We start from the raw sequence: 26,671 nt of genomic DNA on the forward strand, positions 1-26,671 counted from the left end.
AAAACTAGAATTTACATATTTTAGACAACAATTTCTCCATGCAGTGGTTAGTGTAGAAAACCTATATAACACATAACATTAGCTATCGTCTAAGGGGAATAAATATTTTTGGAGTGTAACAAATTTATTGAATTCTTGGTCAAAAGATATGAAATACTCTCAAACAAATTCAGACTACCCATAAAGTTCAAAGACCCTATAGTAGCATACAGAAAGTGTTCTAAAGACTGGCTTAAATTCTATAAGCAAAACAAGCCTGCTGATAGTAATCAGCTCAAATTGGACAGTCAGGATTCTTACTACAAATGAGTGAAGACAGGTTTCCAATCGTACATGCTGTGTGGTCAGAAATACCATATAACAAAAAGACAGTAAATTGAATCCCTTGGGATTTTTGTTTCATCACTGAGTTTGAGTTTCTGCCCCCAAAACAATTAAATATGGTGGTGAAGGTTTTCCTGGGAAAGACCAAACTTTGAAACATTTCTTCCTCCTCTCTGATTTCTTCTTTAAGTATTATCTTTCATTGAAACTTTCATTTTCACTTATCGTTTGAAGTGCATTTTCTTTTTTTTTTTTTTAATTTTTTTAACGTTTATTTATTTTTGAGACAGAGAGAGACAAAGCATGAACGGGGGAGGGTCAGAGAGAGGGGGAGACACAGAATCGGAAGCAGGCTCCAGGCTCTGAGCCATCAGCCCAGAGCCCGACGCGGGGCTCGAACTCACGGACCGTGAGATCGTGATCTGAGCTGAAGTCGGCCGCTCAACCGACTGAGCCACCCAGGCGCCCCTGAAGTGCATTTTCATATCAGTAGCAGTTTAAGACAGTTTTCTGTCCCCCACCCTTTATTCCCCTATCTTTTGTTTTCTTGTCCTTTTGTGTTTTATGAAATACGTGATTTTGTTAAGTGTCAGGTTTGGACAACAGGGAAAGATTCTAGGCATGTCAATATTCTGAGGCAACTTGGCACTGAAGCATTTTTTCTTTGCTCCACCATGCCCAAACTGACATTTGTGATCGAGGTCTGAAGCAAGAATATCCTTAAGGTCAAAACCAACAGATTATCCTGATGCTATATTTCAGTCACACTCTCTAATGCAAGTTTTCTCAACAGCAGCATTATTGACATTTTGAACCTGTAAATTCTTTGTTGTGGGGGCTGTCCTGTGCATTATAGGATGTCTGCCAGCATCCTGAGTCTCTATCCATTAGATGCCACTAGGACCCCACCCCCACCCCAATGACAATAAAAAATGTATTCAGACATTGCCAAATGTCACCGGGGAGACAAAATTGCCCCCAGGTGAGAATCACTACTGTAATGAACTAGAGGTGAGGAATGTACCTGTCTGTGGTATATCAGGGCAAGACAAATATTCATTCCCTTTTAAAAAAACATAAAGTCTTGATTATTTTTGCATTATAGCTGGTAATCCACAGGATTAGCTCTATCTTGGGAGAAAGAAAAAGATTGTATCACTTAACCGGTTTTTCAAACTTGTTTCACAAAATGAGATCTTTAAATGAATGCAAGAATGAAGTCTTCCAGCTTTAGAATATCCAGGGATATATTTTCATAAATCTAGCCTGGAGCCAGTGGACACAACCCCAGGCAGGCAGAGAGTAATAATACTGATATGATTTTGGATATTATCAGTGTTTCGTTGGTGCCATTTTTACCCGTCTGGCAGGAAACCACAGTCCTGATCTCTCAGAATTCACTGCCAGAACTTTTTCAGGCTTTTGACTCCCCTCTCTCATCAAGACTGAAGCGGCAGAGAGGAGAGGGAGCTCAGTCATTAGCTGGGAATGTTGCCCAAATGGAAGGGGGGAAGGGGGAGGTGTTGGTACACATGTGTATCCAACATGTACCTACATGACTGTGTGAGATCAGCAGGGGTGGGAGAGATAGTTCCAGATGCCAAGGAGCAGATGGAGGTGAGTGTGTTCGAAGGCTGGGCTGTAGAGGATTGGCTGCTGTCACCTGAGCTCCTTCTGCAAATGCACACCTTGCTGCAGAGGTTACAGTTGAAAGGCCATGTTTTAAAGTCAACCATACTCCTTGAGCAGATGTGTATTACACACCTCCCTGGCACAGAGGTTCAGGAATAGGAAGAGAAGAAAGGGGAGAAATGTAGCTGATTGAGCACCTGCTCTGTAATAAACACTCTTTCATATTTGATGAATGAATGAATGAATGAATGAATGAGCGAGCCTTTAAGGAGAAAAAGAACCCACTAACTCTGTTGTTAAGTGTAACGGTAACAGGACAAGGCATCGTCCCATTGGCTGAGAAGGTCTCCACAACCACTAACTTCTGAAGTTTCAGCCTCAGGCTGGCCTGTTGTGCTCACCGCCACAGCAGTGAGATTTGAGGAGTTGATTGATGGTCTCCCAGCCATGCCTGGCTGTCTGCTCTTCTGAAAGGAGCTAATAACCAGTGGTGGGCTTGTGTGTGGAGGCCCACCACTCCACCGGCAGCACAAACAAGCCCCACTCGGCCCAGGCGAGAATGCAGGCCCCACTCTTGGCACTGTTCCTGGAAACGAAGAACAGGCTTCTTTATTCCAGTCTCCAGGCTTCTGGCTAGCAAGGAACACTGCCCGGCTGTGAAGCATTTTATAGGATTATAACGGGTTGTGCTAAAGGCGAGTTCTGAAAAGCACTTTGTGCCACTGCTTTGAGTGAAGCTGACTGTTAGGGCAGTGTTGTTCCTAAGCCCATAAACACACACACACACACACACACACACACACACACACACACACACGCAGGATAGGGAATGCCGGGCTCCTGGGGCCCACTCAGCTGGGCAGCACTGCAGAGTTGGCCTGGCTTCCCTCAGTTCTGACACCAGCCTCAGGAGTGTGCTTAGGAACCATCCTGTAGAGCAGCCTGCTTTCTGACAAAGTCTTTGGTCACAGACACCTCTGTTGGGAATCCTAGGCAGAATACCCAAACCCCAAAACTGCTAATGTTGGAGCAGTACACCACACACGGGGGAGGCTCTGAAGTCAGGGCACAAGGTGGACATTGCATGGAGTCAAAAATACCCTTGAAAAAATTTTAAATGTCTCAAGGACCACATACATACATGGCTTGTGTATACCCCAAATTGCCAGCTTCAGTTTACAAACCTTATTGTACCAAAAATATATGTCTTTAAACACCAGAGCCCTATTTATGGTGGTGAGACATTCATGCTTTGAGAAGCTTAGAAGCATCTGACAAGCCAAGGGAACTCCAGGTCCCCATCTTTCCTTTCACACTCATTTGGGGGCTTATGCTTTTTTTTTCAGCACTATGTAAATGATTACTGGCCATTAGCAATCTCTTTCTATCTCTATCTCTCTCTCTCTGCCTAACATATCTGGCAGAAAACACAGAAGTTTGCTACAAATATGTTCTGTGGCCATGTATATTAATTGATTTTTATTGTTCCAAATCTTTTGAGGAGGGGCAAAAAAAATGTTATGAGAGAGTGGATATAGCAGCCTTCCTATCAACCAGTATGACTATTCTTCGCTGTATGATAGTTGTACTTAAACTTGAGGTTAAAGTACCCACTTTTCCATGGGGTTTATGTACTGCTACACTGGGCTTAGGATATGCCAGACTCCCTGCCCAGCCCTGAGGATCCCGCAGTGAATGGACCAGTCGAAGTTTGCTAAGGTCACTCTTTCTCACCAAGTGCTGGAGGTGCACTTCCCAACTAGAGGATAAGGCCCAGCGAACTTGTCAAAGCTCGTCCTCAAAGGGGCTGTTGCTGGCCAGATCATCCTGTTGAGATGGTGGGTCTGAGGGGCCAGAGGAGCAGGAAGAAGATGGGAATGAGGAGCAGCTCCAGGTGCTTCAGCTCATATCCTCAGCAGCCAGGGTAGCCCTGAGTGAGGCATGTCACTGCCTCTCCTGGCCCTCCTTTGGCTGCAGAATTAATCAGGGGCTGTGTTAGTTGGGTGCCTTTGGAGATGACATTCCCTTCATGCCCCCACCAAGCTTGGTCAAGCTCACAGGGAGCACTTACATAAGCTCCCCAATCAGCACAGCCCGGGTTAAGAAATGAAGTTGTGTTCGGGAATACAGGTAGAAAAACTCAGTGGTCCATGGGCATCTTTCTCACTGCAAACCTCGTCTTCGATCACCTCCTTCCCACTGCTTGAGGATGTGTATTTGAGGGGAAAAAAAATCCAGGTGTTTTCTCCAATCTCAGCCGGAACCCACTAATTCAGGAGTCTCCTTTACACATATGGCAACAATGGGGCTAGCAAAACTGGCCAGACTCTCTCTTTTCTGAAGGCAGTTTGTCCACACTAGCTGGACAGGAAAGTAGGTGAATTTAGTGCCAGGGTGTGTGTGTTTGGTACCTGGGATGAAAGATCTATGTATCATGAGGTTTCCTGCCTGGAAAGTGGAAACGGGATTCTGGCCTTAGCTGGAAGCAGAGAACACTGTAACAAGGTCTAGATATTTCCATTCCCATTACCTCCTGTACACCTAAGAAGTCAAAACAAAAGACATCAGCTCCCTAGACCACCACCTGCAGTGGTCATGACTTTGATGGGGGCCAAGGGGTGGGATTTCAACAGTGCAGTCTACAAAATAACTTTTGAGACAGTGATCATTTTAATATTAAAAAATTAATTTCCCAAGTAACACATAAATATATTTTTCTTGTAAAAAATTTAAGAACATTAGCTATAAATTGAAAGTCTCTTTTACAGCCTTTAATTCCAGGTGTATACCTGGCATGGATTGCCTCCCCTAGCCCCAAGTGGACTTATAAGTTTGCTGTGCATCCTTCTGGATGGTTTTCAATAGTATTTACCTACATTTTGCTATAGAAAATACATGGTATTATGTAGATGTGTTTTCAACACAAATGGTATTAATATTGGGCTTACTCTGCAATTGTTCTTTAACTGAATGTGATACATACACTGGAGATCTCTCCATGCCACAACCCTGGACCCATCTTGTTTTTGACTGCTGCTGAGTGGGGTTTTGTAGGGAGGAGAATTTATTCAAGCATTCCCTGTTGATGGATATTACAGTGGTTCCAGTTTGGGGGTTTTGCTTGTTTGCTTTTTACTGTTCCAGACTGGACGGCAGCAAATGATCTTAGAATTGCCTATTGAACATTTACAATGTATTTCTCCAGTAAGGCATGGTATAGCCAACCGGGTCCTGCTGCAGAGCTTCATCTTGAACAGACCCTGTCAGACTGCCCTTGTGAGTGGCTGACAGCCACTAATCAGCCTCTTCATATTTAAAAATGGGTACAGAGGAAGGCGCCCAAGGGAAGTCTCTGGAAGTGGTGGAAATACATTTCCTGATTGTGGAAGTGGTTACGTGAGTGTTTACATTTGTCAACACTCAACTAACTATATAACTTAAAGTGGGCACATATTACTGTTTATAGACAATACACTCCAGTGACGTTCAGATGCTCATTAAAAAAAAAAAAAAAAAAACACAACTGTGGGGGGTGGAGACTGGCTGGGAATAAGGCAAGACGGAATACTACCTCTTCTTAATATGGGCTTTTAAAATGCTGGCTTTTCCTTCCACCGGGTTTCCTCTCTACTCGCCGCCTCTTCCACTCCCAGAGTGAGGGGTAGTCGTTGCACGGGTGGCCTCGGGCCTCCGCCTCGCGGAAGGAAAAGACCCACGGTAGAATCGTCCCTCTCCTCGCTGGGGCGTTTCCGCGGGGCGGTACCTGGGCGTTCCAAGGACGTGCGGGGGCGGGGCCGAGGCGGTGCCCGCCTCGCCCCAGGTGGGCGTGCCCGCACTAGGCTCCGCCCCCTTTCAGCCGGAGAGCCGAGTCGGTCCCACCCGGCAAGAAGCCGGCTGTCAGTCTCCGTGCCGCCACTGCCGCCGGGCACCGTGGAGCTGGGGCCCCCTTTCGCCTGGGAGTTTTGTAGTCGCCTCGGGTCAGCGGTGACATCCCAAAGAGCAGGCCCGGCAGCCACCATGGTGGCCAAGGATTACCCCTTCTACCTCACGGTCAAGAGGGCGAACTGCAGCCTGGAGGTACCCCCAGCCAGCAGTCCGGTCAAGGACGCCGAGGTAGGGTCTCCACCTGGACCTCTCTGTCTCCATCTCTCAGTCCCTCGGCTCCCTCTCTTTATCAGTCTCTCTCTGCCTGCATCTTTCATTCGGTGTGTTCCTCTTTCTTTCTCTCCCTCTGCTTCTGCGAATCCCTCTCCCTCTCCCCGTTTCTCACACTCACTGTCTCCCTCTATGTCTCACTCTCTGTCTCTGCCTCCTTTTTGCCCCTTCTCTGTGGATCATCATGAGCCTCCTCCCCTATCCCTGTCCCCCTTCCTCTTGGCCAGGGAACAGCTGGCTGCCTCCTCACCCTTGCCTCTCGCATCCTGCAGGGCTCTCAGACTGTCAGTCTTCTGTCTAGACCCAACAGAGGGACTTTCTCTTACTGTATCCTTAGGCTCAGATGTCAGCCAAGAGCTACCTTTCAAGCTTGGGCTTCCTCTTGCCTGGGTTGGGAAGCAAGAGAAGGCCTTTGGGGGCCGCCTCACCTGTCAGGCTTGACCTCACAGTTGTTTGGCAGCAAAGACAGGACCTGGCACCTCTGCTTGTCATCTGTGGCCATTGGGGTCATTCAGCTGGAAGTCTGGGGGCTAAATGAGTAGTCTGAGTGTCTTGTACGTGGAGCCCGAAAATGAATTAAACTCCTTGAGGGCAGTGGAAAGCTGTCTTGGAACACTAGAAACAATTATCTTTCTGAAAGGGAACTTTCCAGTGCCTTAAGGGTGATGTGAAGGAGTCCTCCTGTCTTATATTTCGTCTTGCCATTTACTTCTGTGTGTTATATCTCTGGCAAAGAGCTCAAAAGGCTGGGTTCAACTGGAAGAGAAAGCATCCTTCTTTGTCTTTAAGGTTCTTAGGGAATATAGTTGCTTCCATTAGACCACAGCTTTGCTGTGGCTGAGCTATAGTGGAACTCACGGGACCCAGCTCATCACTGCTGCTCATGTGTGTATCTGAGAGATCATCACTGTGCCCAACCACGACTGGGGAAAGTCTGGAGACAAATGTGCATCCGACCTTGTCGCAGCATTCTTAAGGGTTCTCTACCTACCCACCACCCTTGTGTCTACTTAGCTGTGTGCACTTGGCTCACTGAATTATGTATGTTTGAGAGGACAGCATCAAAGATTCATTGCCTCTAACAAGAGCTGCTCCAAGCTGACAAGACTCCAAACAGTCTTCAGTTGTAATCAGCTTTCTGTAAGCTGAGCACAACTAACTTCTCATCCCCACCCCCACCCCACACTCCAGCTCAGTTGTATATTTTCACAAAGAGTTTTTGTTCCTAGTAGCTGTGGAAGTGTGATGGCCTTAATGGTGTTTGAATTTTTATGTAAGTTTTGACAAGATAGCACCAGCATACAGTTCAGGTTGTTCAGGCTTGGAATAGATATAATGATTTTTCCATAGGAACTTCATAATTTAATGAATATAAGAGCAGTGAAGCTAGTGCCCCCTCAAACTCCTTTTCAAGGACACAAATCATAACCAAGTTTAATAAGTTGAAATGGATCAAAGGAAAGAATAGTGAGAATAGCTCTGGACCCTAACCAGTCCCGTCTTGCCATCCCTTAGTCCTATGTTTTCTGAGCAGTTTGGCAAAAAGCTTAGGTAAAACTCATCTGCTTGACCTTTTCATATACTTAGAATATAAATATATCTGTATGTCACAAATGTGAGGAAAGACATGTATCACCAAATGTCAAATATTAGTTTTCTTCATGGTACCCAGATACAGATTTTAAAATGTGACTTATTTTCCTTTTTGGGGGATATCCTGGCATGGCAGTAAGGATGGGAGAGGGACAATTTTGAAAATGGTAAATATTTTTCAGGTATCACCATTGAAGAGAGAGAGAGAGAGAGTGTGTGTGTGTGTATAGTTTAAATCAGAAATATCATGTATGCTCTATACATCCTGAAGCAGAAGGGTCCAGTGACGTGCACCTCCTAGCTTCATTTCCTGATAATGGTGATAGGCAAAGTTGGAAAAAGAAGCCGAAGTGAATTTAGGGGGGTAGTTTTCTGGTTTCATTATCCGTGCAAAAGATAAGTCAACCCTTGTAGGCCTTACTTCTCCATAAGCAATTAACTAAAATATATTTTCTGCCAGCAGGTGTCGTCAGTATTTGTAAGTGTTTGAAGAACAGCATACCCTGGTATGCCTGTTGAAAAACATGATTATACACATGTTTATAAGCTAAGCATTGACTGTTAATTCCTATGAAAGTACTTTTTTAAGATTGATAATTTTTTTCCAAAAATAAGGTGGTTATAAAGAGAAGAACTGACTTATCCAAAGTGCTTTTTGACCTTCAAAGGAAGCGAAGCACCTGTGCCCTTTGGACATATAATAGCCATTCCTTTGGAATTTGCTGTGGGGAGGAGCACTGCATGGACAAGTGCCTTCTAGCATGGCTCCTGAGGTTGCAGCAGGCATGCTGGGGAAAGCCACTCAAGGAAAGCCTTGCAGGGAAGGGCCTGGTGTGCAGTGGTGTGCATCTGATACCATACACTTGAGTTGAAAATCTGCAACAATAAACATTCTCTTAAATTCAAATCATATCAAAATTTCTACTTGAGATTTAAATGCTTTGTAATTTTTAAAATTTTGGCGATGGTTTCCAGTGAAAGGAAAAAGGTGATGTATTTTTAAATTTAATTTTCTTTAAATATTTTCTTAAAAATATTTATTTTAAACATGAAAAGTATTATGCACGGATTATGATATTAATACAATACTGCTTCTTAATCTGGTATTTCTTTATGGCATGGATATGTGAGTTGGGTTGCAAGTGTTTACTTTTAATACCCATAACCAGCTAGATCTTCCTGCTCTAATCGTTAACTGTGAAATCCAAGGACCTTAGTCCATTTTAGTCCATGGCTCTAGACTTTCCCAGAGAAGCATCGTTAAGCTTGCTCCTTCTGATCACTGATGTAGTTTCATTCAATTTATCTGTTTTCTTATTTGTTGGACGCTTATTCCCATGCCAAGAGGGACTGGTCCTTCCAGGCATGTTAGGTCCTCTGAACACCTGACCAAGTCACAAGAAGGAAAACGGTTAGCTCTTAATGAATTACACTGATTGTATGTTTAAAGGCACCATTTCCATATGGTGAAGTTTGCGTTTAAAGAAAGAAGGCTCTGGGGCACCTGGGTGGCTCAGTCGGTTGAGCGTCGGACTTCGGCTCAGGTCACGATCTCGCAGTTCGTGAGTTTGAGCCCCTCATCGGGCTCTGTGCTGACAGCTCAGAGCCTGGAGCCTGTTTCCGATTCTGTGTCTGCCTCTCTCTCTGCCCCTTCCCCGCTCATACTCTGTCTCTCTCTGTCTCTCAAAAATGAGTAAACGTTAAAAAATAATTTTTAAAGAAAGAAGGCTCTGGGGCACCTAGGTGGCTCAGTCAGTTAAGTGTCCAACTTCAGCTCAGGTCATGATCTTGTGGTTCATGAATTCAAGCCCCACATCGGGTTCTATGCTGACACAGCTTGGAGCCTGGAGCCTGCTTCAAATTCTGTGTCTCCCTCTCTCTGCCCCTCCCCTGCTCGTGCTCTGTTTCTTTCTCTCTCTCTCAAAAATAAACAAACATTAAAAATATAAAGAAACGTGGCTCAAATGAATGGATATGTTGGCTAAGGATGCTGGAGCCTGGTGAGAAGGTTTTAAGAGTTTGGGGTCAATCTCATTTTTAATGATAATACAAAGAGATGTTTCTGTTATTTTCTTTCTAAGAATATATCTGAAAATTTGATGGACAGCTCACTTTGAGTTTTAAGATGCACTATTTCAGATGTTGGTCAGGATTAGGCCAGATTTAGTTAGCAGAATTTGTAATCATTGCCTTTCTCTCAAAAGTATATGATCTGATTTTGATTCAGCCAGTATATTTGTGTGACTCTTGGAATGACGTGTATCTAGAAATGACGGAGCTCTATTCCTCTCCTAAGTACCACATCTAGTGTCTCACTTGAGACCTAAGCCATGTTGTAGGGTTAACATAAAGTACATATTTTTTCCCTCACTTTATGAATAAAGACACTGAGGGGAGGTGACTTACAGAAAGCCATGAAGAAAATCGGCAGCTAAACTGAGAGCCAATGCCAGGTTTCCTGATGGATTTAGTCCAGCATTTCATACAGTGTACCTTGTGGCATCTAAGGGTGTTTACCTCTGTGAAGAAAGAGGGAGGGGAATGAATACTTAACAGACATATAAAATGCTTTAAAATATTTTCTTTTAAGTATATAATCACGAGTGCTTTATGGAACTGAGGTGAACCCTATGCCCCTGCCATAATTTATGCCCCAGTCAGTCCACATGTGGACTTGAAAATTGTATGCACCTGGGGCTCAACTCCTTGCATGCCAGCTGGAGAGCTAAAGAAGTCAAATGGTTTCCAGTAATGTATACATTTCTTGGAATCTGTATCGTGTAGTGTTGAACTGATAGTATATATAACCAACTGCATGGAAATAGTTCTGAGGAGTTATTGCAGTTAGAATCCTGGTAGTTCTTCAAGTGACTAAACAAGTAGACTCCATGAATCATGTGACTTCAGATCTTGCTGGGAGGGGAGTAACATGGAGTTACCTAGGGTAAAGGCCGTTGCTTGCTGGTAGCATCTGGTTATGGTCATCCAGCCATGATTCTGAGGCTTGTTCAGATGGCGTCTTGGCTTCCAGGATAGGATGTACATGAACTAGGAATAGATATATTGGAGAAAAGCATATTCACTTTACACATGTACATTTGAGTATGTTCAGGGTATCAACTCTAGACTGAGTCCTAATGCCATCACCTGCTAGTGGTATCACCGTGGACAAGCTACTCTGCCTCCCTAAGCCCTGTTTTCCTCAGTGTTAAAATGGGGTTGATGATAATTCCACCTTCTAGGACCATAGTGAGGGTCAATGAGATGATTCATGTATAGCACTTAGCCCAGTGCTTCGTGTATAGTAAATGTCCAATAAGTAGCATTATCATCATTGAGACTTCTGCACCTTGAAAAGATTCCTCAAACATTTTTAATTAATGATCACCATCCTACTCACCATTCTGAGTGTTGTGTTACAGATAGCAGGGCCTCATTGTAGGTCTTCTCTTTATCCCCACAACACTCCTATAAGGTTGGTGCACTGGTCCCCTTTGGGAGAAGAAACCGAGACCCGGAGCTGGGTAGTAGCCTTTCCAGGATGGCTAAGCTACTAAGTGGAAGAGCCAAGATTCACACCCCAGTCTGGCCCCGAAGCTGTACTTTCCCAACCACATCACGTTGCGTCCAAATGACTAAATCACTGGTCTCCTCACCACATAACACATGAAGGATGAACCTGCTTGCTGGAGCAAATAGCCTCACAGTCAAAAGCCTACTTTTTCTGGGTGTCTGGATAGAAGACCCCACCATCACTCAGTGCTTCTGGCAGCTCACTTCGTAGAATGGCTACAACCCAAAGGAGCGGGAATTTGCAAGCCTCCATTTGGGGAGGGTTTGGGTAACTTCCGTTCTGTGTTTCTCAACACCAAGGAGCTGGTCTTTGGCAGAATTCCGCATGCTCAGCTCTGTGGAGGTGACACTGTTAGTTCTGCAATTAGTCATTTTGCTTATCTGCGTTAACCACCAGCCTTCCACCTAAACCAAATAACTGGAAGGCCCTGACTGCCATCTGGATACTTGCAAATTGTGTCATTTTCTCAAGACACTCTGAAACTGCCTATAAAATCCTGGACTGTTGCCACTGTTTTCATAACAACTGAATGAAAATAAATTACTGACCATATCCTAATTTTTGCAAAGCCTGGTGCACATGTAATTGTTATTAATGGCATGCGTATATCTAGAAGAGCTACTTCATTTGTGATGTATGCATGCAATTGCCTTCCATAATTTGTCAGCATTGGTAATGTGTACAGGTCACACACAAAATGAGGAAATTGCTGTAACTGCACTGCCATGTATTTTCATCTTGGCTCATGGACTGTCAAGAATGAAGGCCAGTGGTTTCTAATGCCTTTCATTTTTAATGAATTGACACTGTTTATTAGCTTAAAAGAGGCTATGTCACACGTTAATCAAGAAAGGCGTCTGAACCTTCATCTGGCTGGGAAAGGAGGGTTCTTTTTAAGTCTAGAAACACTTGTGTCTAGACCTTCTGTGTTTGAGCCATTGTATTCTTTTGTGAGAAGGCAGCCCCGATTATTACTAAACTTCAGTTAATTGGAGCAGAACCAGAAACCTTAACGGTAAAGTCACTGGACTTTTTTTTTTTCCTCCTCTGGCTCTTAAGATGAAGAGGTAAGGAGTAGCAAAACAGGCTCTTTTTTTTTTTCCGGGGATTTATGAAACACAAACAAAACTAGCCTTCAGGAAATGACCCAGGGTCATTGCATTCGAGAACCTTAGAGTGGGAAAGGCCTGTTGAGAACATGGAGCCCAGTGCTGGGGCCATTCAGTCTCTGCTTAAACATCTCCAGAGACAGAGAGTTCATTACCTTCTGAGCCTGTACACTCCATCTTTGTTCAGTGTGGATCATGAAAAAATCCCGTCTTAATTATAACATTGCTTTCTGCAACTGAATAATATACAGGAATATTTTCTCATGTGTTATCTCCTTAAATATTTGTTCTCTCTCCCCATCTACTCCCACTCTGCACACACACATGCATATGTATGCATGTATACATACACACACACACACACACACACACACACACACACATAAACACACTCTTCCCCCAGGTGCTTGTTTCTCTTGGCTGGACATCCTGGTTCCTGTAACTTTTCCAAATGGGACTTACTGTCCAATCTCTTTCTCTTCCTTGCTTGTTTCCACCGGACATCCTCAGGGTGCCTGGAAATCTTGAGTATTGATCAGCCCAGAGACATACTATATAGTGCTATATCAACAAACAAGATTTCTGTTATGTTTAATGTGTTTCCTTAAACAAGAGAAGTAGACTAATACATTGAAAAAGACTTTTGAAATAGAGATGACAGACTGAAGATTAATGTCTTTGTCATATAAGTAATTTATACAAATGTAAAAGAACCCTCCAAGATGTCCTTTGGTAAATGAACAAAAAGACACTAATAATTCATGCACAAGGAACTGTGAAAGTAAACATTATTTAAAATGTTCACTCTAATAGAAATTATAGAAGTGCAAAAGGCAAGTACAATAATAAGGTGCTGTTTCATACCTAACTGATGTCACAAATGTTTTAAAGACATGATAGAACCCAGTCCTGGGGATGTTGCAAGGAATAACACACTTCTTTGGGGGTAATGAGGGGACTTGTCAGTATATATTAACACACAAAAAAAGGTACTTGGGTGGCTCAGTTGGCTAAGCATCTGACTTTTTCAGTTCAGGTCATGATCTCAGCTTATGGGTTTGAGCCCCACGTTGGAGACCTCTTGAGATTCTCTCTCAATCTCCCTCTCTGTCCCTCCCCAGCATGCGTGCTCTCTTTGTCTCTCTCTCTCAAAATAAACTTTAAAAAACAACAAAATAAAATAAAATAAAATAAAATAAAATAAAATAAAACAAAACACAGAAAATGTTTAAATCTCTGGACCCAGTATTCCAGCTCTTAGGGAGGAAAATACTATTCAAAGCTGTTCATAATGATATTATTTGCAATAATTGTCATGTTATATGCTTGTGCATTTTATAGGTTTCAAAGCATTTTTATAGTCTTTTCCTCACTGGAGTATAATTATCCCCATTTTAAAGATGAGGATCCCAAGAATCGGAGAGATTCAATAATTTTCCTAAGATCACACAGCTGGGCATGGCAGAACTGAAGCTTGAAGCTGGCTGTCTGACTTCAGTTTAGCATCCTTCCCTACTTGTTTCTAACAGAAAAGCCAACGAACCAACCTATAATGAGAGAATGGCTCCATGTACCATGGCCTCTGGCACAGGGATCGATGGCATTTGAGCCATTACACACTAGCTAACAGAAATACCTTAATGTTCTTGTAAAACATAAAAAGGAAAAAGCGTGAGCATAATGACACACATGATGTAACCAATTTAAATGTGTACATATGTGCATGAGATGTAGAGAAGTCGGGGAAGGGAGGTTCAGTCGGCACACCCTCTCCCTCTCTCATTGCACTTACTAAATTCACAGCAGTGCTGCCCTGTGTTCAGATAGCAGTCAGGGGTTTTCACTTGCACTGTCTCCTTTGAACCTTGCACTGGCTGAGGGAGCTGAGCAAGGCAAGGACTGTGCTTTTTGTTTGTCAACTGAAGAAACAAGAGATTCAGAGAGATGAGGAGGCAGGTCCAAAATATTGTCGCCTCCTTGTCCAGCCTTGACCTGTTGGCACACTGCAGTGTTGGCTTAACCCAGTCATGTTCCTGAATGAGGTTGGTGGTAAGCAGCACTATTTGGGGGGTTTTCAAAGTGAAGTCCATTAAACTTAGAACACTGCATGCGGTGACCTCACCTGGGAGCCAGTGGGCTGGTGGACCCATCCCTTGGCCTGCACTCCACATTCAAGTGCAAAGCCTACTTTATATTTAAAAATTTTTTAAATGTTTATTTATTTTTGAGAGAGACAGAGACAGAATGCGAGTGGGTTAGGGGCAGAGAGAGAGGGAGACACAGAATCTGAAGCAGGCTCCAGGTTCCGAGCTGTCAGCACAGAGCCCAACGCAGGGCTTGAACTCACGAGCGGTGAGATCGTGACCTGAGCCGAAGTCAGACGCTCAACCTACTGAGACACCCAGGCACCCCAAGCTTACTTTATATTTAATGTGAGATTGCTGTGAAACAAGAAGCCCACAAAAAATGGCTAAACAGAAACTTCTGTACGTGTAGAGGACATCCCTTAAAAATATGTCTGCCTGAGCTCTGCAGATCTAATGTTTGCAGCAGAGGTGCTAATTAAATGGTATGGAGAAATAGAGCACTTCCCCCGAGGGGACGGTTTCCGTAGATACCAAGAGAAGTTGGCAACCTGAATGAAATAAAACTAAGAGCCTGTGTCAGGACCTTGGAAAATATATAAAAAATGTTTAGCAGGTGCCACCATTGTCAGATTTGGAAGTCTGGAGTCTTCCTGGAGGAAGAAGCCACAGAAGGGAAGAGGGAAACAGCCAGTGGGTGGAAAGAGATAGATCTACAGGCCTGATGGCCCAAAGGGGGACAAGTGATAGAAGCCTTCTCTCTATGTGCTTTCTGGCTCCAACACAAGGTCAGTGCTAGAGTCCCTCTCAAGTGTGTTATCTTACATTGAAATGCTAACATTTCATAATCCCTAAGTGACGCAGGCATGTCAAGAACGACCCCAGGCAAATACAGAGAAGATAATTAAAGGTCACTGGTGAAGACTGTTCTTGTGTTTGACTTCGCACGGGTGGGGAGGGGTGCCGGTGGCTCGTTACTATCCTGTTAGGTTTTTGGTCTTGTTCGTTCTCACACACCTTCAACCATCCCCCTTGCTGGTTGGTGGTTGCCTTGGGTGCTTCTGGGTGTGGTCTTGCAGAAGGGGTCTGAAACCATGGTGAAGAAGGAAACAGACTATTTACAAAAGGCAAAAAAGTTGATGGTAACTTAAGTGTTGGCCACAGGCGCATGGTGCAAAGCCATCTCCTTCCGCCCCAGCTGTTTGATAGTGGCTTAAATTGGACGGTTTTGAAAGACAGCACATCCGAAAAGAGGACTTGTTTTCTCTTGTCAGTTTCTGAATGCTTTGTGCCCGGGCTCTAAGGACTGAGGAGAGTGAACTTTGCTCTGGCTCAGCATCAAGGATTGGGGACTTGCTTTGAAGGACTCCTAAATGCTTAAATCTGAATTTCTTTCACAGCATTTATTTCTAAGCTGGTTCTTACAAGAGCCTCCCTACTAGCTGGAGACAGGACACAAGTAGAGGCTCAGAGAAGACCTCAGAGTCTTTGTTTCTGGAATGAGAAGACTGGCTTAGATATTTTTTTCCCAGAAGGTGGGTTTCCTACCATTTGTGGTCGCCCAAATGATACAGGAACAAGGGGATACAGAGACGAGACACAAAATAATAATTTTGACTCATTTTCTCTTTTTCAGTTCTCTTCTTATTCTTCTGATCCTTCTGATCATGCTGCAGAGAAAGTCTTAGTTTAGAGTTAGTGTGTCTTTAACACCTTTCTATCACTTGTTAATTCCTCCTTTTAACAAAGCTCAAGCCTCAGTCTTAGAAGCTTTAGGCAGGCAACAGTATCTAACAAGAATTTAACAATTGGGTTCATTTTTTAAAGTTAGTTTCTATTTATGGCAGGTCAGTGATAGCATTTATTTTTATAATATGTTTACTTAAGTAAAAAATAAGTAATTTAAGGAAACATTACATATGTAGTAGTTCACGCGGTATATACATTGGCTAAAAAATTGTCACAGTGGTACCAAGAGTTTGGAAATAGTGCATTCAGTGTGTTCGGAGAGCCCTTCTGCAGCAATAGGTTCCTGAGCTTGAGTATAGCTGCTTATAGACTAAATCTTAAATTTGGACTTTGAGCATAGGAGCCAGATTTCAGATATTAAGATTTTTAAACAGATAAAGATGGGCTTTAATGTGTCATAGAAAATTATCCTGGACTAGATGTTAGCAAATTAAAAACAAAAATTGGATTTCTATCCTAAGAACACAGATCTTTTTTTTTTTCCTTTTCAAAGCTTCAAAGTCCCAAAGTTCCAGCTGAAATCATTTAACCCATATTCTTCCTTTTCCCCCTCACCCTCAGGGAAGGATTGGGCAAGATTGTATTTTATGTTGGGGCAGCCATAGAGTCTAGTGGTTAGGAACTTCTATTTGAGGGGTGGACTGAGCCAAGCTTGAATCTCAAGTTGGCCACTTATGAGCCAGGAGATCTTGGACAGTGACTCATCCTCTGAGCCTCAGTTTCCTCCTCTGTAAGTGAGAATTTCCAAGGGGACTGTGAAGATTAAATGAACACACAGAGGGCTTCCACAGAGCAAATGGTCCACAACAGCAGCATCTATTTTCGGTGTGCATCAGTTGAGTAGAAGCTGTGGCTGGTCATCCCTATCAAGGGGTCTGCTGGAAGGTCACTCTTTCCTTTGTAGGAAATACCCACCCAAGTTCCCAGGGATTCGAGTTGGCACTGGCCATTATTTTTTTAAAAAACAAAAGATGTTCCAAGCACACTGGCAAGATTCACGTTCATTCCTGCCAGGCAGGATGAAAAAAAAAAAATCTAGTATGGTTTACTGATGTTCCCAGAATGGCTTTCAAGCAGGGAGTGGGGTGTGAGCTCAGGGTAGAGAGGCGCCCCAGTCATGGGAGATGAGGAATGTGTCATCCCTCCTAAAGGCTGGCTCCCACCTGACATGCATCATCTGGGAATCTTAACCAAGCTCCAACCGCAGAGACAGACCCGGGGCAGGTGAGGAGGATTAGGTTGCTTTGGGAGTCCTTCCTGCCCTATTCATTAGCAGGGCACTTTAATTATAAATAGATCCTTTGTTATAAATGTGGGGAAATTCCATAGCATGATGGATACAACTTGGTGAAGAGCTGAACAACTAAAAATGACCCCTATTGCTCTTGGATTGTCAGTAAATATTTATTGAGACCAGACTCTACTCAATAATTTCTCCCGAGTTTAAAAGAGAAAGGCATGCTTTCTGTCCTCAAGGAACGTGTACTTGAGTTTGACCGAGTCATTCCGAACCCTGACATACAGACAAGTGACTGTCAATCAGCAGAAAGAGGGATGGGGAAGCAGGCAATCTCACAGACTGGGAGGGGGGCAGTACTAGGAGGTGGTCCTCCTGTGAGCCCTTTGATGCTGGATGCTCACAACACCATTCCCCAGGTGGGTCTTCACAGAGGGTAGTGCCCACTAGGGGCACATGAGCAGGGCATCTGTGTACCTGGCTGGACCTCTAAGATGCTGGGGGGAAGCCAAGAGGGGCTTCTGATTCCAGAGGGACAGGGCTCAGATGTTGAATGAACAGCTTCAAGTTTTCCATTTCCTGCCTCAGTCTCCATTGTCCTGCCTCTACCATGTTTATTTTGGTCAGGGTTCCCCCAGGGCTTAGGGAGTGAGCAGTGCTGGGGTTAAGAATGCAGATCTTACTGAGGCTCTGCCACTGACTGTGTACACTGGCTGTGTGACCTTAGGAAAGGTTCTTAACCCCTCTGAGCCTCAGTTGCCTGCTTTGCAAAATGAGTTTGCTAATAGTCCTAACTTAAGAGAAGTCAAGGAAACCATGCATAGAAAGCACTTTGTCACAGCCTGGCACGAAGCCACCATCAGTATTGTTGCTGTTACGTTATAAGAAGAAGTTGTGTTTTCCGGGAAGCCAGTGTAGGGGGTGGCAGGGAAGCCATTCAAGTCAGATTTGAATTTGAATTTCAGCTCTGCCAATTAATTCATTACCGAGCATGACTTAGGGCAAGTCACTTTAGTTCTCTGAACACCTGCTTCCTCTTCTAAAAAATGAGGTGATGGAGTTGTTGTCTGATACAGATGAGTGTGTGTGTACCGGCACCTGGAACAGAGGGACTCCACGGTTCTTGGTGTCTCCTCCTCCCCACCTAGGGGTTCCCCATTGTCTCCATTTGACAGTCAGAAGAGAGGAGTCATACCTGGGTCAGGTATGGGACGACTTCTCTGTTTCTAGAAAATTGCTAGCATCTGTGTAGGTAGGGAACCTCGCAGGATGCAATTTCCTAACAATTCTGGAGGCTTTGCTGCCCCTGACATCATTCTGTGCAGCCCTGCTTTGTAAATTCAGGAGCAACCCCAGAGCCGGACCCCAAATGGTAGGGCAGGAGGAGCAGGAGCGCCTGGCCAGTGAAGGAGACTTTCCCTCGATCCCTGAGGGTACTTAGGGAAACTTTTCCAGGGAACTCTTGCCAGGTTAGGCCCCATGTGGTCCTTCCAAAGGAGCCCTCCCATCTCTAGATGGCTTGAGCTGAAAGACTCATGGGAACTTCGCCCCTTTCTACCACAATAAATAACATTTTTCTTTTACCACAAAACTGCCTTTGTCTTCTCTGGAAACTTTCATTTGCATCCCTTACCACTGAATCTCCAGCATTTTTTTACAAAACCAAACAGATCACAGGTTTGTACCTACTTCTTCTCTTTTAAGTCGACTGCCATTGTCTATTCATTTTCTCTCTTGCGACTTTGTGATTGAAATGAGCTTCAAGTGAGGTGGGGAGCTGAGGGGGTCTCCGAGCCTCTGCCTCCTCTGTCCTGTGTGTGACACACTCTTTTTCAAATTTGCAGGCTTCTGAATTTTAATAGGCTGTAGATAATGATACATCTGGTAGCATATCAATTGCTCAGACTTAGAAATAACACGTAACCACTATGTTTCAAGGCTGCAAATGAACAGCACTGAGAGCCAGTGTTTGTTATGAGCTTTGGGGAAAATCCATTGTTTGTGGGCATTTTTAAATTTCTGTCATTAAAAATGTGCAACAGAGAGCCTGGGTGGCTCAGTCGGTTAAGCGTCCGACTTTGGCTCAGGTCATGATCTCACAGTCCGTGAGTTCGAGCCCCGCGTCAGGCTCTGTGCTGACAGCTCAGAGCCTGGAGCCTGTTTCAGTCTGTGTCTCCCTCCCTCTCTGACCCTCCCCCATTCATGCTCTGTCTCTCCCTGTCTCAAAAATAAATAAAATGTTGGGGCGCCTGGGTGGCTCAGTCGGTTAAGCGGCCGACTTCGGCTCAGGTCACGATCTCGCGATCCGTGAGTTCGAGCCCCGCGTCGGGCTCTGTGCTGACAGCTCAGAGCCTGGAGCCTGTTTCAGATTCTGTGTCTCCCTCTCTCTCCGGCCCTCCCCTGTTCATGCTCTGTCTCTCTCTGTCTCAAAAATAAAATAAACGTTAAAAAAAATAATAATAATTAAAAAAATAAATAAATAAAATGTTAAAAAAAAGAAAAAAAAAGAAAAATGTGCAACAGAATGAAGACTGTCTCAAATAAAGTTCGTTTTGTGTTCTGTGTGTGTGCGCACATGTGCATGTGCGTGCATGCGTGTGCATGCACACACACACACCCACACACACACACAAACACACATCTCCCAAGGGATAACATTTTGAAGCTATTCATCTGCCCAGTTGGAGTGTGTGGGGGCAACAGAAAGGCCATATGAATCCATTTTAGATCACCTACCTCACAGCTTCCTGAACAGCATGCTCTGTACCTCATTTTTCTACATACCGTTGCTCAGTGGGTGGTAAGATGTCGCTGAAAGCTGAAAACAGGAAAGCTTAAATTTTTTTTATTTTATTCCCAATTCAGTCAGCCCCTTGTGGCTGTGTCACTGGTAGTTTTTTTCCATTTTGAATAATCAGATTTCAGTGTATTCTGTTCTCAGTTGAGAGTAGACTGTTCTAAAACCCCCAAGTGCAACCTTCCCTGGTTCTAACAGGAGGCATGTGCTGCTGAGGATGAACGTGAACCCAGTGATTTGAAGGGATAAATTGTGCTAGGAGGGACAGCTGGGGGTTACCAGGGAGTGTGGCAAATGTATTCTATGTTTCTCTCTGGAGGCCGCATTTCTGCAAGTCTCGTCTGCTCAGATATTGTTCTTGTCAAAAACAGAAGCTGACTGGGCCCCAAGAGAGGGGGTCCGTGTTCTCATCCTGCATACCCCGTGCCCTTGGTCAGATGTCCCTGTAGGTTTTACCCAGCAGGTATATCCCTGGTCCCAGCCTAGTCTTTAGTCAGATGGCAGACCTGGTTGTCAGCTTTGCTTGCCTGAGACGTACTTGATCATCCCAGATTTGGGTGGAACAATCTGTCCTTCCTTTGGGACATCAAGATTAAGATCTGAGCATCCTTTTTTTTTTTTTTCTTTTTTCTGTACTTCTTTTTCCATTTCTGGGAAGTAAAGATAGTTCTGAGCTTCAAAGGATAAGAGGTGGATGGGAGGACATGCCAGTGGGTCTATATGGTTCTTTCTGGAAGCCAAACGTAACATGTTATCTTGGGAAGAAATTCCACCTTGCTCACCTGACATGGGTTGAATGCTCAGAGTTTCTATCAATGCCTAATCCCACATAGTAGTGGGATCTGGCAAGATTGGAGCACAGCTCTTCTAGCCCGTAATTTAGCAATGTTGGGTAAGAAGAAGGGTTTTGGTGTAGACCTCAAGACCCACTTGGATTCCCTTCCCTAACTCACTCAGGTTCTTATCTTGGGATTTCATGGCTATTTTCCTCTCATCCTACATAGCCTTGGATCTTGCCAAACCACTCCCAGTTTTGCTCTATCCAGCCAGAGCTTGACTAAACAGATGATAAAGCTGCAGGAAGAAAGGGAGGTCAGGAATGTGGAATCAAAATATGTGGTCTCATAGCAGCCTGAGGTGTAGTGGCAGGAACATGTCATTAGTGAGATTGTGGTGTGGCAGGTAACACGGAGCTCCAGCTTCATCCTTGGGAGGCCCAGGGTAAAATCTAGTGCTGCAGGGATGGATGAAGGCAGGAGAGCAGGCTGGGGAAGGGACCACACCTCCCCTTGGGCATCAGAAGTAAGGGCAATAATAATCTGATATTTACAGGGAGCAACTTATGGGGCAGGCTTGTACCAAGCACATTACCTACATGATCTCATATCATCTTCCCAAAAACCCTGTGAGGGGGCAGGAGACTCACCGACTCACAACCCCCCCCCACCCACCCCCCCGCCAACTACACAGAGGAGGAGACTAAGCCCGTGGAGGTAACATTGTTGATCTGAGGTAATAGGACATTGTGCTCTGGCCAGAAAGGTTGGCTTATATTATATCCTTAGATCCTTTGCAAAGAATCAACACATTCTTTGGGCCAGAGTGATAAGAACTTTGTGACTTGCTGCAGAGTCTGCAGCTTATTCCTAAACTCTGGGGAAGCCTCTGCAAATATCCTTAAAGTATTCTTGAAGCCTGTACACAGCAGCTCCCAAACCCTGAAGCAGGGTTGAAATCCCCAGTGGCATTCTTTTCCACCTCCCCTCCAACTCAGCCCAAGGGGAAGCCAGGGAATCCCTTTCATAGAGATCAACAAACGCAGAATTTGTATCCCACCCAAGGGTTTCCAAGAAGTCAGTAGGAAATGACTGAATGTGAAACCCCAGAATCACAGAGGCCTTCCTCTGGGCCCTGTGGCTGTGATTAGGCCAACACTGACACTTCCAGGTGCCTTGTTGGCATTCTGCAACCAGGGATGTGTGGTGTGCTTTGACCCCATTTTCTAGACCTATGGATGGGCGGGCATGATGGGCACATCATTTCTGTGGCATTCTTGCCAAAAATGTATAACCTGAATCTAACCGTGAGAAAATACCTTCTGGGCCCAAAGCTGGCCTTCCCTTAAGGGCCACAGAGGCGTGACTCTGTTGGCAGCCCTTATCCTTTTTCAGGAGGCCAAACTCTCGAAGTGCTTCAGCCTTGAGCATCTGGCCTGGTCTGCCTCAAGAAAGTAAAAGTTTTGCTTGATGTTCAGAAGGCAGATGTGGAATCAGGGACCGCAGAGAGAGCTAAATATTTGGCTTCCTCTTTCTCTGAAGGTCCATAGTGCCATGTCTGGGCATGACCAAAATGAGTTTCAGGCGATGGGTTGGCGTTTGCTAAAAGGAACTTAACTGGGGTGTGGGTGTGCATTTCTCCTCTGCCCAAGGTTAATAGTAACATCCTGTGTAAGAGAATTTGAATGTGGTCTTCTACTAAACTCCAATATTTTAGGGCTATTTATTAGATGTGTTTAATCTTGGGCCAATTTAACCAGTAGCAGACTAATAAAATAACAAATTTGGGCTTGCTGCCAGGACAAATGTTGACTTACCCTTATAATGTTGACTGAAACGAATATCTTTGAAAGTAATTGAGGAGTGAAACGTTTGCCAAAAATACAGTGTCTGAAACAGTGGTTCTGTTTTATTTTACTGGCACTGCTAAGAGATTACGTTCGTAACCTAGGCTGCCGCCCGCTTCAGCTCTCAGAGTCCCATATTTTACTGAATTATTGCCCAAGGTTCATTTCTTTTTTTCATCCCATCACCGTCATTCAGCAAAAAATGAATTTCCCCGAGGCAGACAAGCAGGGCCAGTTATTCTCCAATGCAGGGGCACAGATTCAATGGTAACCAGAAGAGTAAAGATAATAAGTTGCTTGAGGTCTGCCCTCAGAAACAAAATGGTTTGCCCTGAACATTAGCCCTCTCAGAGTTTGTAGTAAAATTAATTGCTTCTCCTGGCCGAAATCCATCTCCCTCACCCCACACCACCCCTTCCCTTGGTCATTTTAGTTTATGCGCACATTAGGGAACTACAGCATTTTGCCAGCATGTGTTGTAGACTTGAAGGAAGCAGGGAGGCCTGGAGGAAACGAAGCCGGGCTGACCACAGAAGTTATCATAAAGTGTGATTTCTTTCTATGCTCATTTTTTATTTGCTTTTTATGGGAGACTGTGTTTGGGGCAGGGATGGAGCAGGCTTTCAGAGGCTCATGCCAGCATTGTTTCAGCTTAGTCACATGGCCTCCTGATGCCTCCCCCTTCATCAAGGCTTCCCCAAAGCAACCACCTCACAGGCAGACTTTGGCCAGATGCTGTAGGTGCTAACTGGCGTGGGCAGAGAAGACTTGATGTTCAGAGAATAAATAGAATCTCTCCAAGCTTCGTGTGTTCAGTTTTATGGCCCCGAGAGCTGATGGTTTAATTTGTGGATTTGCATAGACCATCTTGTGACATCTCTGTCATCTGCTGGTTAGCATTTCCATGAGAGGAGGCTGGAGAAATTGTTGGAATCACAACATAGCAAATCCAATACCCTGTCTGCAGCTTGGCCATGAGACCCAACTAACTCAGAGTGGTCTGGTTTATTTATCCAGACTTTCCTGACTCTTCCTTAGCAAGCAAAAATACAAAAACAAAAATAAAAATAAGTGAACAAAACCCACACAACTTTTTTTTTTTTTGAAAGAAATTGAGATGTTTTTCTTAAAGCATCTGATATGGAGAAAGTTGGGCCATTTCATCAAAGAGGAAATCAGATTTCCCTTGGATGCACAGGGCAGGGCAACAAGACTGCAGGAGAGAATAAGCACAAGGGTGTGGCCCCCATCTTTGAGATTAGCTGAGACAAAGTATCAAGGACCCCTTCAGGGCACTGTTCCTGGTGGTTTGTCAAAGTCCACAAAGTCTGTAGCCCTTTTGTTGAAACCACTGATAAAAATCTCTAAAGGAAAATTGTAGTTCTGAGTGTGAAGACCTTTTGCTCACCTTGTGGGTTAGAAAACCAATAATTTTGAAATGCATTTGGCCTAATCAATGAAGCCAGGTTTCCGTTGGAATTTGGGCCTCATTATTTGCCTTTCAACTTCTGGTAACAGATGACACCAGGTCAATTAGCTCTGTGCCAGGGAAAAGAGCAGAGAAAAAAAAATTAATGGAAATTTTGGAGTTGAAACCATTATTTCATAATTGTCTTTTTCTATTTCAAAAAAAAAAAAACCAAAAAACCAAAAAAACAAAGATGAAGAGTCAGTTGCAGACTCCATAGAAGCTCCCTTTCATGTTCCTATAGCCCTGGTCCTCCTGCTCAAACAGCTCTCTGAAGGCCTCCTTGTTGCTGCCTCCGCGCCCTGAATGGCCCTGTGGTCCACTGTGCCCTGCCTGCTGATCACCTGCCCCTCTCTTTGACTGCCCCAGCCAACATTGACTCTCTTGGGTACTTTGCCTGGATCAGCCTTCTGGTTCTCCCTGTTGAGCCAGGAAACATCTCCCCCCAACCCCCACCAAGGGTGACACATGTACACTTCAGTGAGGCCAATTTTGCAAATGCTGGGTAAACAGTCACAAAGTTAGATTTAAAAGGATGCGTGTAGTCACAATGTATCTCTTCCAACGTATGTATTAATTATAAAAGGAATAGTAACTTTACTGGGAGAAATCCCGCAGACAACACCTGTATTAGTTTCCTAGGGCATCTGCAACAAAGTGCCACTAGCTGGGTGGCTTAGAACAACAAAATTATTTCTCACTGTTCTGGAGACCAGAAGCCTGAAATCAAGGTATTGGCAGGGCCATGCTCCCTCTGAAACCTGCAGGGGAGTCCTTTCTTGCCTCTTCCTAGCTTCTGGTATTTGCTGTCAGTCCTTGGTGTGCTTTGGTTTATAGGTACATCACTCTAGTTGCTGCCTCCATCGTTACATTGCCTTCTCCTTTTATGTCTTTAAATTTCCCTTCTAGAAGGACACCAGTGATTGGATTTAGGACATACTCTAATCTAGTATGAAGTCATCCTAACTGATTATATCTGCAAAGTTCCTATTTCCAAATAAGGTCACCTTCACAGGTTTGGGGGTACAACCTCCACATATCTTTTTAGGGGTATATAGTTGAAGCCATGACACCACCTTAGCCCAATGGTCAAGGTTACCATCACCAGCAATAAGATAATGTTACCCTGATATGATGTACCAAAAAGGACACATCACTTCTGATGTGTTCTTGCCAAAAATGCATAATCTTAATTTAATCGTGAGAAAACATCAGACAGATCTAAACAGAGATATTTAGCAAAATAATCGACCAGTACTCTTCAAAAGTGTCAATGTCATGAAATACAGACCAAGGAACTGTGACAGATTAGAGGAAACTGTAGATATATGACAGTGAAGTATAAATGTGAGATTTCTGGATTGGATCCTGAAACAGAAAAATGGCATTAGTGGGAAGGCTGATGAAATTCTAGTGAATCCTTTAATAGTTTGGTTAATATTATTGTAACAGTGTTAATATCTTAGATTTGATATATGTGCCATGGTTATGTAAGATGTTAACTTCAGGTAAGGGGGGTACAGAGTACACGGAACATTCTGCACTATTCTTGCAACTCTTCTATAAATCTAAAATTACTTCAAGATCAGTTTCTTTAAAAAAGAGAATGCATACACTGGGTGATTAGATAAATTCACCTGTTCTTAGTGGCAAGGGGGAAGGGGAGGAGAAATAATCTAGTAAAAACATACCAATTTGTGAGTTCGATTTTAGGCTGTGTTCATGGAAAGCTTGCTTTTCACAAGGCACTGTGCTTTGCACTCATTATCATTGTCTTTTGGAATAGTGTAGCTATTGGAATATTGTAGCTTTTTGGAATAGTGTAGCTGAGGTGTGTGGTCTGAGATAGGATCCACATCTTGCCTCTGCCACCTGAGATAGGTGACCTGTGTAAGTACTTATGCTCATGGAACCTCAGCTTACTCATCTATAAAATGAAAATAATGGTATTAGTTCTCTCACTGGATGTTCTGAAGATGCCATGAGCAAATCCATGTAAACCTGACACAGATTATAAGCTCTTACAGAATTAAATGATAGCTCTTACTCACAATTCTCACTACTGCATTATAAGAGAATTCTTTCCTTATTCTTCAGTTGAAGAAACTGTGGGTAGGTAACTTGCTCAAGGTCACGCAGCTAGAATGTATGATAGCCAGACATAGATAGATGGATAGATAGATAGATAGATAGATAGATAGATAGATAGATAGATTTTTTAATGTGATTCATTTTCAATCATTTAGTTAGAAAAACATTATCTAGAAGGAGAACCTGCAGGAATATCTTGTCTTTGAGGGACAAGGTACAACGCAGGCTGTCTGGT

The 26,671-nt window shown here is 43.9% G+C and overlaps 1 protein-coding gene and 1 long non-coding RNA gene across 8 annotated transcripts in view; one reads left to right on the top strand and one right to left on the bottom strand.

The window, feature by feature from the left end:
- Positions 1–26,671, top strand: part of ARHGEF3 (Rho guanine nucleotide exchange factor 3) — a 313,773-nt gene that overhangs the window by 231,746 nt on the left and 55,356 nt on the right. Inside the window, exon 1 of one of the 7 annotated variants that reach the window (XM_058726488.1) lies at positions 5,818–6,069. The exons of the other annotated variants lie outside the window; for them this stretch is intronic. Coding sequence (XP_058582471.1) covers positions 5,974–6,069 — 96 coding nt within the window. The 5' untranslated portion in view covers positions 5,818–5,973. Of the gene's footprint in view, positions 1–5,817; positions 6,070–26,671 lie in introns of those variants that run through there. 7 annotated transcript variants of the gene reach the window in all.
- Positions 3,421–5,682, bottom strand: LOC131510016 (uncharacterized). The gene is made up of 3 exons (XR_009260856.1): positions 5,528–5,682; positions 4,028–4,158; positions 3,421–3,927 (listed from the first exon to the last, which is right to left on the bottom strand). It is a non-coding gene; the product is annotated as an uncharacterized LOC131510016 (long non-coding RNA).

The sequence above is a fragment of the Neofelis nebulosa genome, chromosome 4 (assembly GCF_028018385.1).
Source record: "Neofelis nebulosa isolate mNeoNeb1 chromosome 4, mNeoNeb1.pri, whole genome shotgun sequence".
NCBI lineage: Eukaryota > Metazoa > Chordata > Mammalia > Carnivora > Felidae > Neofelis > Neofelis nebulosa.